The 15,413-nt window shown below is 44.2% G+C and overlaps 1 protein-coding gene across 3 annotated transcripts in view; it reads right to left on the minus strand.

Moving 5' to 3' along the window:
• Positions 1-127: 127 nt before the first annotated feature.
• cacna1eb (calcium channel, voltage-dependent, R type, alpha 1E subunit b) overlaps positions 128-15,413 on the minus strand; it is a 69,286-nt gene continuing 54,000 nt past the window's right edge. For 2 of the 3 annotated variants that reach the window (XM_031810705.1, XM_031810706.1), the window contains exons 32-47: positions 15,083-15,193; positions 14,861-14,941; positions 14,138-14,257; positions 13,873-13,938; positions 13,682-13,773; positions 13,348-13,522; positions 12,999-13,126; positions 12,692-12,788; positions 12,293-12,410; positions 11,924-12,031; positions 11,736-11,836; positions 9,381-9,490; positions 7,489-7,591; positions 5,730-5,865; positions 2,628-2,797; positions 1,021-2,423 (exon numbers count right to left, since the gene is read on the minus strand). In XM_031810705.1, the coding sequence (XP_031666565.1) occupies positions 1,878-2,423; positions 2,628-2,797; positions 5,730-5,865; positions 7,489-7,591; positions 9,381-9,490; positions 11,736-11,836; positions 11,924-12,031; positions 12,293-12,410; positions 12,692-12,788; positions 12,999-13,126; positions 13,348-13,522; positions 13,682-13,773; positions 13,873-13,938; positions 14,138-14,257; positions 14,861-14,941; positions 15,083-15,193 (2,262 nt within the window). In that variant the 3' untranslated portion in view covers positions 1,021-1,877. Of the gene's footprint in view, positions 2,424-2,627; positions 2,798-5,729; positions 5,866-7,488; positions 7,592-9,380; positions 9,491-11,735; positions 11,837-11,923; positions 12,032-12,292; positions 12,411-12,691; positions 12,789-12,998; positions 13,127-13,347; positions 13,523-13,681; positions 13,774-13,872; positions 13,939-14,137; positions 14,258-14,860; positions 14,942-15,082; positions 15,194-15,413 lie in introns of all 3 variants that reach the window. The other variant, XM_020466705.2, reaches the window with a different exon arrangement.

Below are 15,413 nucleotides of genomic sequence, written 5' to 3' on the forward strand. Positions count from 1 at the left end.
GTTTATTCCTGCCCTTACCCAGTCATTAGAGCCTTATAGAGAGTTCAATAAGGACTGGAGTTGACCATTGGTCCACATCAGATACCTAGACAAGCAGCCACATAACTGCAATTAAGGATACTTTTCTTGGAATTTAGGAAACTTTTATTCATACTGTATATACAACTATTTTACACATATAAACCCAAAAACTATTTGCATTCAAGGAACTGATTATACATTTCTGTTTTTTGGTTAAGTGAGTTTCACAGAATCATTACCCTTTTTCAGGCAAATAAAACAAATACATATACATGTACCTTAAATGAACATTCCAGAAATATCCTATTCCGTCCTTCAAGTGTGTTGTGAGCTGAAAGGGATATGTTCTCTTACAATATTGCAGAAAGCATGGTATAAATGTACTGTACATTATTAGCAAACCATTCTAAATAACAGGTAAAATCAGGTGTGTTGAAAACATCTTCCTACATGTGTCGTCTGTAATGGCTCATACAGTATTTTAATAAACCAATCTAGGTAGAAAATATACAGTTGCAGTGATGGTAGGCTAATGAAGAAGAGGAGAACATGGATGGCTACATTGATGAAGAAAATACTCAAGTTCATTATTGTTTCTGGCCAGTTATTGACTCCGGAAGATGAGAAGGAATGAATCAGTCAAATGTTTAAAAACATCTGAAGAAAAACAGGTACAGTACAGTACACCGACAAGATGAAGGTAGGTTCAAGACAGCCACAGGTTCTGCTGGTTTTCCTATTGGCTTAATAAAGGTTTGGATAGAAGTCATGTTCTGGGTATAGTCCTAGTCATTTGGTTCTCTAGAGTCCTGTTCATAACAAAGCCCTATCTATCAAATCACATTAGATATTTAGGCATTCCTTTTCTGAAAAATAATGTATAATTTTATTGAAAGCAATTACATTTCATGACCTTGTTGGTTGCTGTCCATTGTCCTGCAAGTTGGTAAAAAAATCATACAGATTTCCAACAGAAGACAATGTGCCATTCACTTTTCTGCTTGTATTAATGATTGTTTTATTCCTTTAAAAAATGACAACAGGAGTTACATGGTTTACGTGTGAATAGATTCTCATTAAAGAAGCGTGTTCCCTTTGTAGACAGTAAAGGGATAGGAAATCTAATGGTGGAGGGAGCAAAATGTCCAAAACTAACTCAGTTCTACTCAAATTTGAAAAAACATTGCTTGATTAATTATTGTTTGGGTGTATTTTGTTACATAGACATGACTACATTTCATTCATTTATAAAGTACTTTTACAGGTACCCTTCTTTATGGCCATGTATCCTACTCAAGACAATCAAGTGGTACTGGTGGTAAATTTATAGGAAAAAACCCCACATGTATTTACAAAAACCATGGCTTTCAAAGACATTGTTACTCCTTATTTTGCACATAGTTACATATTCACACCCCACACACACCGTTAAGAGCAACACAGAATCAATGCCAGAGAAACACCTTCAGATATGACAATACCTATTGACACAAATTACAATTCTATTCATTTAATCTCTTTTCTGTCCATCCAAGGCTATTTGAGGTTTATTATTACGCTCTTTATTTTGATAGTCAGAATATAAATGAACCACAGTCAAATATTTGTGGGTAGATATTTATTGTACATTTTTTGTGTGGATTTGAAAGGGATTCCACTTGCAAAAGTCAAAAACAATGTTCTTATTTTTTGTTCTCCTCTCACATTTGAGCAAACATACTACAATCACACAGGTGTGCAGTAGTAAAGCAAGAGAGTGACAAATGTCCCTTTTCCATTATAATGTAATACAACTTTAACTCTTTCCTCCCTACGCTCCTTCTTCACCGCACCTCCGCCTCCACTTCTTCCTCTTCCTAGCAGCGGTCGTCCTCTTCTGTGTCGCTGAGTGGCTCACAACCCGCAACAGAGACCGTCTGAGCCAGGCGTTTCCGGAAGTGTCCATTGGGGACCTGCCAGCTGCTCCTGGAACCCCGTCGAGCGGAGCTGAAGCTGGAGCTGGATGTGGAGCTGACCGTGTTAGCACGTCCCAGGCTGGTGGCTACCGCCGCCTCGAAAGTCAGCGTCTCCATGAACCCGGTGGGGTCCAGACTGTGCTCGTCCTCCTGCAGGGCCAGGTAGGGCTCCGACGGGTAGCGACGCAGGGGAGAGCCCTGCTGGTGGCGACGGCCCCTCGCCCCACTCTGTCCCTCTCCCCCTGCCCGGTCTCTGGAGGCTTCACCTCTCCTCTGAGTCTCTGGGCTGCCCCTGTCGTCATCATCGTCCCCTGAGGGAGGGTGCGTGCGACACACCAGAGGAGAGTAGGAGATGTGGGGATGGGAGCGTGTTGAGGTCTGGGACAGAGGGCGGCGGCTAGGGGTACTAGATTCAGAGGTGGGGAGGGGGCTGTCGGAGCTGTTGCCCTGGACACAAGAGTGGAAACACATTTAATACAAATGTCTGACTTGTTTTAATAAGTGTGTATGTGGCCTACCAGTTCTTCAAATGTGGGTATGTGTTTGTGTCTAGTTGGTCTAAACTAGTGTTTGTGGCTTCAGGTGGTACTACTGGTGTATGGGTCTTTAATATGTGTCCTTGGTAAAGCATCCTGCATGTGTGTGGCCTACCTGTTTGTCGAGGGGGTGTGTGCGCTCACGGCTAGGGGAGCGTGAGGGTTGCAGGCTCCTCTCCTCAGAGGTACAGCGGGACGTGTCTGGGGAGAGGAGGTGGCGGCGCTCTTTAGACCTCCCGCGCTCCTTCTCCGTATCCAACTGCCTCTTCCTTTCTGACCGCGACACTGGATGAGAAAGAGGAAGACCATGGCAAGGAGCACAGAGAGAGGGGAGCAGCAACAGATAAACAGAGAGGGGGACAGAGAGGGACAGCAACAGATTAAAAGAGAGGGAACAGAGAGAGACAGCAACAGATAAAGAGAGAGGGGACAGAGAGAGACAGCAACAGATAAACAGAGAGGGGGACAGAGAGGGACAGCAACAGATAAACAGAGAGGGGGACAGAGAGGGACAGCAACAGACAAACAGAGATGGAACAGAGAGAGACAGCAACAGATAAAGAGAGAGGGGACAGAGAGAGACAGCAACAGATAAACAGCGAGGGGGACAGAGAGAGACAGCAACAGATAAAGAGAGACGGGACAGAGAGAGACAGCAACAGATAAACAGAGAGGGGACAGAGAGAGACAGCAACAGATAAACCAAGAGGGGGACAGAGAGAGACAGCAACAGATAAAGAGAGAGGGGACAGAGAGGGGACAGAGAGAGACAACAACAGATAAACAGAGAGGGGGACAGAGAGAGACAACAACAGATAAACAGAGAGGGGACAGAGAGAGACAACAACAGATAAACAGAGAGGGAACAGAGAGAGACAGAAACAGATAAAGAGAGAGGGGACAGAGAGAGACAGCAACAGATAAAGAGAGAGGGGACAGAGAGAGACAGCAACAGATAAACAGAGAGGGAACAGAGAGGGACAGCAACAGATAAACAGAGAGGGGGACAGAGAGGGACAGCAACAGATAAACAGAGAGGGGGACAGAGAGGGACAGCAACAGATAAACAGAGAGGGAACAGAGAGAGACAGCAACAGATAAAGAGAGAGGGGACAGAGAGAGACAGAAACAGATAAACCGAGATGGGGACAGAGAGAGACAGCAACAGATAAAGAGAGAGGGGACAGAGAGAGACAGCAACAGATAAACAGAGAGGGGACAGAGAGAGACAGCAACAGATAAACCAAGAGGGGGACAGAGAGAGACAGCAACAGATAAAGAGAGAGAGGGGACAGAGAGAGACAACAACAGATAAACAGAGAGGGGGACAGAGAGAGACAACAACAGATAAACAGAGAGGGGACAGAGAGAGACAACAACAGATAAACAGAGAGGGGACAGAGAGAGACAGAAACAGATAAAGAGAGAGGGGACAGAGAGAGACAGCAACAGATAAACAGAGAGGGGACAGAGAGAGACAGCAACAGATAAACCAAGAGGGGGACAGAGAGAGACAGCAACAGATAAAGAGAGAGGGGACAGAGAGAGACAACAACAGATAAACAGAGCGGGACAGAGAGAGACAACAACAGATAAACAGAGAGGGGACAGAGAGAGACAACAACAGATAAAGAGAGAGGGGGACAGAGAGAGACAACAACAGATAAACAGAGAGGGGGACAGAGAGAGACAACAACATATAAAGAGAGAGGGTATGATCAAAAGACAGGATTGAGGCTACATGCTAAATGTAGAAATCCATGTTATTCAATTATTTCACCCACACTGCTCGTGCGTGCCAACGAGCTTCTGCGTTGCCAAGGGCTAAAATAGAAGTCATTCCTATTTCTGACGCAGATCGCCCTGCAAGTCGCCCTAAGTCGAACAATTAGCCTACAGTAAACACTGTAGATCAATAGTTGGCAATGATATCAGTACACTGTAGATCAATAGATAGCAACGTTATCAGTACACTGTAGATCAATAGATAGCAACGTTATCAGTACACTGTAGATCAATAGATAGCAACGTTAGCAGTACACTGTAGATCAATAGATAGCAACGTTATCACTACACTGTAGATCAGTAAATAGTAACATTACCACTACACTGTAGATCAGTAAACAGTGATGTTACCACTACACTGTAGATCAGTAAACAGTGATGTTATCACTACACTGTAGATCAGTAAATATTAATGTTATCAGTACACTGTAGATCAGTAAACAGTGATGTTATCACTACACTGTAGATCAGTAAACAGTGATGTTATCACTACACTGTAGATCAGTAAACAGTGATGTTATCACTACACTGTAGATCAGTAAATATTAATGTTATCAGTACACTGTAGATCAGTAAACAGTGATGTTATCACTACACTGTAGATCAGTAAACAGTGATGTTATCACTACACTGTAGATCAGTAAACAGTGATGTTATCACTACACTGTAGATCAGTAAACAGTGATGTTATCACTACACTGTAGATCAGTAAACAGTGATGTTATCACTACACTGTAGATCAGTAAATAGTAACATTACCACTACACTGTAGATCAGTAAACAGTAATGTTATCACTACACTGTAGATCAGTAAATAGTAACATTACCACTACACTGTAGATCAGTAAACAGTGATGTTATCACTACACTGTAGATCAGTAAACAGTGATATTATCACTGCACTGTAGATCAGTAAACAGTGATATTATCACTACACTGTAGATCAGTAAACAGTGATGTTATCACTACACTGTAGATCAGTAAATAGTAACATTACCACTACACTGTAGATCAGTAAACAGTAATGTTACCACTACACTGTAGATCAGTAAATAGTAACATTACCACTACACTGTAGATCAGTAAATAGTAACATTACCACTACACTGTGAATCAGTAAACAGTAATATTACCACTACACTGTGAATCAGTAAACAGTAATATTACCACTACACTGTGAATCAGTAAACAGTAATATTACCACTACACTGTGAATCAGTAAACAGTAATATTACCACTACACTGTAGATCAGTAAAGAGAATGTTGATGACAAGTGGATAATCATTGATGCACTCAGGATAAAGACATTAAAAAGACATGGAAAAAGAACAACTCTTTAAACATACAATGACCACACACTAATACCACCCCTCATCATGCCAGTGGGACTGATAAGAGGAGAGGTCACGTGAGTAGAGAGTGGAGACTGACCAGCAGCCTTGTAGCTCTTGTGGCGTGGTCTGTACAGTCTATCAGGACTTTTCTTCTCCTCCTGCCTCAGGCCATTCACCCTCTGGTCAGCCACAGCGGACGAGGACCGCTTCATAGAGCCACTGGCCATCTCGGTCTGCACACACACGCACACGGACATACACACAGAGGAGAAGACAACCAAATACCCACAAATACCATAAAATACGTTTTATTACTTTGGAAGAAATCCATCCATAATTTCTATCCATGCTCACTATTCCAGGCAATTAACAGGTCAACTAGAATGCTTGAACTGCCTAATTACCCCCCTCAACTCATTGTGGAGAGAAAGACAGAGAGAGAGGTCAGGCCAAACATACCAGTAACCCAGGATCAATAAAACACAATTCTGAACCGCTAGCATTCCGTAGAAAAACATCCATGTTGATTATATCTCTCCAGACACACCAGCAGCAAACGGTAGACAGATCAAATCCATTTCTCTCTCTAAACGGCACAACCAGTGTAGCCTGGTCATTGTCTTCTGTCACACAGACATGCATGTCACACTCTGGTGCCCCCTTTCTGCCCGGGCCCTTCCGGCCCCTGGAGGAGTCAGTGTGGTCAGAGGGCAGTACCTGTGGCTCTACAGCCAGACGAGGCATGGAGGAGGCCCGTACACACAGCCCAATGCCAAACGGGAGCTCCAGTGGGTCAGGAATCAACCCACTGCACTCCCCTGCACTCACCTATATCGGACCAGAGACAGAGAGAGGGGAGAGATAGAGTGCAGTACAGTAGAGATCAGGCTGGTCAATTCAGTACTGGGACTAACTGCCTTTTGGGGTTCCAGCCAAGGAGGACTTCAGACAATGTTACATGGTAAAAATTCGCAAGGCCTTTCTGCAATTGGGTGAATCAAGGCCATTCCATTGTCACCAACCAATCAGAAGCCATTCCAGCCAAAGAGCCACAGATTAGCAATCAATGACAACAAGGAGACTGACCCCAGAAAGATTGGGCAAAGCTGGAGGAGAAAGTCAGAGAGGAAGAGGAGATGGCAGCACAAGCACATCACTACAACAATAAATGAGAAGAGAGAGACCAGAACAACAATTGGGCCTACTGTTATACATACTCATGCAAGTTCAGATCTGGATACACTAAACATCTTGAGCCAGACAAGTTCACCTTTCCTTAAAGCCCGTCATGACTCATGTAACTCCCTAGTGAAAATACACATAGAATAAGGCAAACAGTAACAGATATCCAGGGTCAAAGTCGTAACATTCTTATAGGGAAAACAGTACACTGAAGACTAGTTCAACCAAACAGCCTATAAACAGCACAATGAACAGCGAGAATGCCTGCATCTCCTTTAAACCTCCACTAATCAGACTACAACTTAGGCAAGGACAGAAACACATAGAAACATGAATGCTGTGCTCTGCGATGCACTATTAGTATCTTCATTCAACCATTACTAATAGTAAGTGTAATTGATTCATTGTTGTCTATGAGTGGGTTGATATTTTGCACTTTACCGCAAGAGGTTAGGTTTTCAACGGGCAGTATTTTATATTTTGCCCACGGCTGACTTTCTTTTTTGGCTCCTAGCAAAGGGCTTTATAGAGCTATCATTGTACATTTACTAAATTATATAAAGGCTTCTTTGTGTGTATACTTTGTGTAGTTGGTGTTTGTGCTAGTTTAGTGTGGTGTACAGTACTCCTGTGATGTGTTTCTACAGTACATAGGACTTGGTCCTTCTCGTTACCCTGGAGTGTTGGCTTCTGGTGTCCGTGTCAGAGGTCATGGGCTGCATGTTGAGCAGGTCCTGGGGGGAGAGAGGACTCAACGCCACCAGGCCTCCTCTGGTCCTACAGAGGGAGGCAAGTCACAGAGGAAATTCTGTCAAACACAAATGTGACTCATTTCAGGAAACTAGGCATATGTCGCACGTCACTACTTAAAAAAAATATTATAATTACTCTTTTTTATCAAAATGTGTTTTTTGGCAGAAATGCCTTCTGGAACATGTGAACTTTCATGTGCCTTAATAACAAATTTGTATTCCATCCATAAATACGAATCAAATTGTCAAAGTACGAGCCTAGATGGTTTAGCCACGGAAAAAGACAGAAACATTCCCGCTAGCCATGATTGGCTGTGATAATGTATGGGCTGGACATGCCGGGAGAAGAGTTTGGATTGGTCTGCCATGTAGCATGCTTCTGTCTATAACGTGAGCTGTTCAGTATGTTTTGACAGCCCTTTCTACCACACCATTTTTGAAAGATATAACGTTAGCCAACGAGAACAACAAAAGTGTTGCAACTTTTCTCAACAACATTGCACACGCCACAGTCCGTGTGAATCGGAGTGACTTGACACAACGCTGGCCAAACAAGATGTAGCTACAAACAAAACGGAGTTAAATGGTTCCAGTCTGCTGTGAAGTGTTTGTCCATGTATATGTTAAGAATCTAGCTACATTTTCAGATATAAGTTTCTAATTTTGTGAGAAAGTTGTTTTTATTGCAAGCTAAAGCATACTGTTAGTTAGGTAAGCAAATGCTAGCTTGCTGGCTCGCTAGCTAATATTATGTGTATGACCAGTGTAGTAATACTATTCGAATCAGAAATCAATTTGCATTGCTAGTTATAGCCTAATGTTAGCTTGCTAATATTGAACCTAGTTTGATAGCTTTAGCTACCTGCAGATTCACACTACAGCTATTACAATGTTTGTTTTCGCAGTAGTATGAGTTGGGATTATGCCGGTTAATTGTTTAGCTAGCTAGCTACCTAGCTAGCTACATGTCTAAACAAAAGACTCCACTTCGGCCGGATTATTACATGATCCATCAAATTAGCCAGGTGTGTCTGGGGGTGATTACGGCCATCTATTGTATTTCATGAACATGTGTACATGTCTAGACAATAGTGACCCATCCACTTAGCTAGATGTGGCTGGGAAGTGGTTATAGCATTTCCTTCACATGACCCATCAATTTAGACAAGTGTGTCAGGTAAGTGTCATCTAATATTGATAAAATATTTATACAATATTTTTTTCTGGACACTTTCTGTTTTAGATATTACTACTATGCAAGTAACCACTTCTGTATCCTGTGCATGTGACAAATAAACATAGATTTTATTTGATATAGCGTGTGTTTACCACATGGCCTCACATGTGAATCTTTAAAGAGATGGGTGGGGCTAAGGCTTAAGAGGGTGTGAACGATGCTGAATGGGTGTAGACAAAGAAAAGCTCTCTAGTAGGTGTACCAAAACATTCAAGGGCCATTTTCTCTTTAGTGGGGTTACAAGTTTCAAGTATCAACTTTCAAAGCAGAATTACTTTCCCATTGTTTCTCAACTGCAGTGTATGATATACCATTGTTTAGCTCTGCGCCTCTACTTTAATCCAACCTAAAAAAACATTTAAAATTTTGCTACATAAGGCCGAATCAAGGGGGTCGGTCACAAATACTTACTAAAGGCACAAGGCTCAAGGCTCAAGGCACACACACACACACACACACACACACACACACACACACACACACACACACACACACACACACACACACACACACACACACACACACACACACACACACACACGAATGCAAGCAAGCCTGCACGCACGGACTGACTCACAGGGCGGAGCCAGCACTGTGGGGCATGCAGGGCAGGGGCTGAGCATTGGACAGAATGTCTTCAGAGAGGGTCGAGGCATCCAGCCGCTGGAACGGCATCAGACTGGCCTTCTGTAGAGGAGACCACACCAAGCAATACATCACTACAGGCACTATGTTGTGTCAACAGATGCCAGATGCCATGGTAATGTTATACAGAAGAGGACTGAGTGTACAAAACATTAAGAACACCTTCATAATATTGCGTTGTACCCCCATTTGCCCTCAGAATAGCCTCAATTTGTCAGGGAAGGAACTCTACAAGGTGTTGAAAGCCTTCCACATGAATGCTGGCCCATGTTGACTCCAATGCTTCCCACAGTTGTGTCAAGCTGACTGGATGTCCTTTGGGTGGTGGACCATTCTTGATACACACAGGAAACTGTTGAGCGTGAAAACCCCAGCAGTGTTGCAGTCAAACAAACTGGTGCAACTGGCACCTAAACTCAGCAAAAAAAGAAATGTCCCTTTTTCAAGACCCTGTCTTTCAAAGATAATTCGTAAAAATCTAAATAACTTCACAGCTGACAGCTGATCGTCCTCGCAGTGGCAGAGCACGTGTAACAAGACGTGCACAGGATCGGTACATCCGAACATCACACCTGCAGGACAGGTACAGAATGGCAACAACAACTGCCCGAGTTAAACCAGGAACACACAATCCCTCCATCAGTGTTCAGACTGTCCGCAATAGGCTAAGAGAGGCTGGACTGAGGGCTTGTAGGCCTGTTGTAAGGCAGGTCCTCACTCACCAGACATCACCGGCAACAACGTCATCTATGGGCACAAACCCACCGTTGCTGGACCAGACAGGACTGGCAAAAAGTGCTCTTCACTGACGAGTCACAGTTTTGTCTCACCAGGGGTGGTGGTCGGATTCGTGTTTATCGTCGAAGGAATGAGCGTTACACCAAGGCCTGTACTCTGGAGCGGGATCGATTTGGAGGTGGAGTGTCCGTCATGGGCTGGGGCGGTGTGTCACAGCATCATCGGACTGAGCTTGTTGTCATTGAAGGCAATCTCAACGCTGTGCATTACAGGGAAGACATCCTCCTCTCTCATGTGGTACCCTTCCTGCAGGCTCATCCTGACATGACCCTCCAGCATGACAATGCCACCAGCCATACTGCTCGTTCTGTGCATGATTTCCTGCAAGACAGGAATGTCAGTGTTCTGCCATGGCCAGCAAAGAGCCCAGATCTCAATCCCATTGAGCATGTCTGGGACCTGTTGGATCGGAGGGTGAGGGCTAGGACCATTCCCCCCCAGAAATGTCCAGGAACTTGCAGGTGCCTTGGTGGAAGAGTGGGGTAACATCCCACAGAACTGGCAAATCTGGTACAGTCCATGAGCAGGAGATGCACTGCAGTACTTAATGCAGCTGGTGGCCACACAAGATACTGACTGTTAGGTTTGATTTTGACCCCCCCCCTTCGTTCAGGGACACATTATTCAATTTATAATATTATCCAATAGTCACATGTCTGTGGAACTTGTTCAGTTTATGTCTAAGTTGTTGAATCTTGTTTGTTCATACAAATATTTACACATGTTAAGTTTGCTGAAAATAAACGCAGTTGACAGTGAGAGGACATTTCTTTTTTTACCATAAACTCTAAACCCTATGAATGGCACACATACACAATCCATATCACAAATGTCTCAAGGCTTAAAAATCCTTCTTTAACCTGTCTCCTCCCCTTTATTTACACTGATTGAATTGGATTTAACAAGTGACATCAATAAGGGATCATAGCTTTGTTTTTTCTTAATTTTTTCGTGGTATCCAATTGTTGTAGTAGCTACTATCTTGTCTCATCGCTACAACTCCCGTACGGGCTCGGGAGAGACGAAGGTTGAAAGTCATGCGTCCTCCGATACACAACCCAACCAAGCCGCACTGCTTCTTAACACAGCGCGCATCCAATGTGTCGGAGGAAACAACCGTGCACCTGGCAACCTTGGTTAGTGCGCACTGCTCCCGGCCCGCCACAGGAGTCGCTGGTGCGCGATGAGATAAGGACATCCCTACCGACCAAGCCCTCCCTAACCCGGACGACGCTAGGCCAATTGTGCGTCGCCCCATTGACCTCCCGGTCGCGGCCGGTTACGACAGAGCCTGGGCGCGAACCCAGAGTTTCTGACGGCACAGCTGGCGCTGCAGTACAGAGCCCTAACCACTGCGCCACCCGGGAGGTCTTGGGATCATAGCTTTCACCTGGATTCACCTGGTCAGTCTATGTCTTGTAAAGAGCAGGTGTTCATAATGTTTAGTACACTCAGTGTATATAATGTGTATATGGTGTGTATAGCTGACCTGTGCTTCCAGCTGTGCTCTCAGCTTCTTGGCTTTGTTCTGTTTGAAGTAGTCCATGATCATCATGGAGGCATATATCTTACCTACTGTCATGTCAGAATCTGTAAAACACAGATTAGATTAGATTGCTAGTCACTGACTGACTCCCAGGTCTACCTCTCCATGTCTCTCTCCAGTGTGGGTCTGACCTTTGTTGATGGGCACCAGTACATCCAGGGTCTTCTGGGGGAGGTACGGCCATATCACACTGATCTCCTTCTGTAGCTCAGTGTCCAGAGCTACTCGGTCCTCCCCACCTGGACCACATTACAATAGATCTTTATTCAGCCATTATACACAGACAGGGGAAATGGTTAATGTTGCTAAATTTCCTGATTCAACTACTCAACCAATCACCAAGCCATTTATATGTTGAATCAGGTGTGTTACCGGTACTGGGCTGGACCAAAAGCCTGCATGCCCTAGGCAGTGTGGATCTCCAGGCTCAAGATGGAAGACCAAGTCTAAATTGAAAAAATTATGCAAATGCAGTGAGGCGTGGTGGTTTTAAACTCAACTCATTCCCTGACCTCGTGCGATCTTGATCTCCAGAGCAGTGCGGATGAGAGACATCAAGGTGGAGGTGAAGTGGACTGACATGTCCTCATCCACTGGCATGTTCATCAACACCAGCCTCTGTGGAGGGAGAGGGGAAAGGAGGGATGGGCGGAGAGAGAGTGAGTGAGTGAGTGAGGGAGGGAGGGAGGGAGGGAGGGAGGGAGGGAGGGAGGGAGGGAGGGAGGGAGGGAGGGAGGGAGGGAGGGAGGGAGAGATAGATAGAGAGAGAGAGATGGAGGGCAGTAGAAAGGGAGGAAGAGAGATAGAGAGAATTCCACATGCTTTACAGTGAAACAACTATAAAAAAAAAGATGACTATCCTAAATTTAAATGAATAAAATAAAGTGTTTATTCCATACCTTGTAGGCCATACCTCTGGGGCATTTCTTCCCCAGGCCCAGGGGTGGAGACATGTGGGTCAACATCTCATACATGGCGGTGTAGTGTATACGCCCACTACAGAAGAAACAGGGAGAATTAGGAAGGAGAAAGAGAGAGTTGAGGAGAAAATGTAAGGGTTAAGGCATTCATTTGGAGTTTGAAACAGAAGACGTTGGCCAGTCTAACACAGGAATTAAGGCAGTTCAGGCCTATTTAGCTTTTAGAGAGTCAATACACTGTCCTCTGCTGGGAAGAGTTGAGACATGGTGGTGTCTTCTCTCTCACCATGCTGCACGGTCGTACTCTCCCCAGACACGGACAAACTCATCCAGGTGATGAGGACCCAGGATGGAAGAGTCTCTGGTCAGATACTCAAAGTTATCCATGATCACAGCCACAAACAGATTCAGCATCTACAGAGTCACACAAGAGGAGAAGACGTGTGAGAGATAGCATCATGAACAATATTGATGTTCACATGTCCGTGCATACAATCCAAAGAATTGCTTTTGTGTATCTGTGTAGCACTATCAAAAATTGCTTGTCTATCAGAAAAATGGACAGTGAGGGAGAGAAAGAGTGCTGAGAAAGAGTGGAGGACAGGAGAAACAGTTTATTCCTGCAGCGTCCTCACCAGGAAAGAGCTGAAGAAGATGAAGGAGACAAAGTAGCAGTAGGCAAAGTCAGTACCACAGCCTCCCTCGTGGTCAGGGGACATGGTCATGGGTGCCATGGAGGAGTCTGGCTCACACTCCTGCCCCCCCAGACACGATAGCATGATCTCCTGCCATGACTCCCCCGTCGCACTCCTGTGTCAATTAATGAGTCAATGAATCAAGCAAGCAAGCAATTTATCAACCAATTAGTCTATTAAACATTAACCAATATATGAATTCATCAGTCAGCAAAATAATCTACTTATAGTTTTGAATATATCACAGCTTCTGATTCCTTCTCAATGCACCCACCTGAAGAGAAGCATCAGTGCACCGGAGAAGGTCTTGAAGTTGTTGTGCTGGTTGATATGGTTTTCATCGTTCAGTTTGATGTTTCCAAACACCTTGTGTGGATCAAGTGAGAAACACATGAAGCCGCAATACAACATCCTTTTTGTGGCTGAAGTTACCATTGTAAAGCATATAAGCTTTGGAGGTCTTACCTGCATCCCAATGATGGCATAGATGAAGAACAGCATGGCAATGAGCAGACAAACATAAGGAAGAGCCTAGAGCAAAGAAGAGATACAAATAGAGAAGAATGATTTGGTTTTCCCAAGAACACACACCAGCAGCCGAGTCCCATCTGTGTGTGCAATGGCCAGCTGGGACTAAGGACATACAAAATAAAGACAGACTACTGGTTCTAGTCAGATATTTCTTAAGTGGACATGACAGGTGGTAAAAGCAGGGGAGAACATGGCTGACCTTGAAGGATTGTACAAAGGTCCAGAGCAGGATTCGTATGGTGTAGCCCTGCCTCAACAGTTTGATCAGTCTGGCAGCCCGGAACAGCTTCAGGAAACTCATATTGAATGTGTTTATTGACTGAGGTAGACAGACCACAGGAAATATAGAAGTCAGAATCACTTTTATTCACCAAGTACATTTATACATACCCAGAATTTGTCTTAGTGAATAGGTGCTGTCAGCAATAGACCACAGGAGGTTGGTGGCACCTTAACTGGGGAGGACGGGCTCGTGGTAATGGCTGGAGCGGAATCGGTGGAATGTTATCAAATACATCAAACATATGGTTTTCAATTGCGCCGTTCCAACCATTATTATGAGCCGTCCTCCCCTCAGCAGCCTCCACTGCTATAGACAAACGTACAGATACTATACAGACAGAGGAATTTACACAAAGTCAACATACAGAATATTCTATATAAATACAGTAAACATAAAACTGATGTATGACGGCAAGGCATATACGGAACAGAGAAGTGTTCGGGGACAGAGAAGACAGAACATACCCATAGGCAGATAGGGATATATAGAGATCGATTTGAGTGATGGCGAGTAATTGAACAAGTAAGTTTACAACTTTAATAGCCTATTTTTACTGAGAGAAAAAGCTTTACAGCATTACCAGCTCATGAATCACAGTGGTTATGAAGTAAAGGTTAAAGAGCTAAAGTGAAACATTACCTGTAAATCCACAATGATCTCAGTGATGCTGCCGAGCACAGTGATGAAGTCAAAAATGTTCCAAGTGTCTCGAAAATAGTTCTGCCAGGGGGCAAATGAGCACCATTATACAAAAGCAAGCCTCCTTTCTTGAATGGAAATGATTCTACCATAACATGCTACCATGTCCACCATAACATTCATGTTCCCAGTTGGACAGTTTAGTCCTGTTGTCTTGCTCACCACAAAACCAAAGGCCATGATCTTGAGGATACACTCCAGGGAGAAGAGAACGGTGAAGGCTGTGTTCAGGTGCTTCAGTACCGTGTCATATGCTGCTGGAGCTGAGTAGTACTGCGGACAGACAGGACACATTCAGAGTGAGACCGGAATGTATCCAACAGTGATGGCAAAGAAGTGGGTTACATGTTTAATACAAAGAGACAGAGATGTGTCATATTCAACTGTTATCAGACAAAGAGGGTTCCACTGGGCTTGCTCCTATGGATTTGAGACTTTGAGAGTGAAACTAAATTCTAACAAAGGCCTGCACATATGTCATGTTTATAAACTG

This window comes from Oncorhynchus kisutch, linkage group LG30, assembly GCF_002021735.2.
Source record: "Oncorhynchus kisutch isolate 150728-3 linkage group LG30, Okis_V2, whole genome shotgun sequence".
Classification (NCBI taxonomy): domain Eukaryota; kingdom Metazoa; phylum Chordata; class Actinopteri; order Salmoniformes; family Salmonidae; genus Oncorhynchus; species Oncorhynchus kisutch.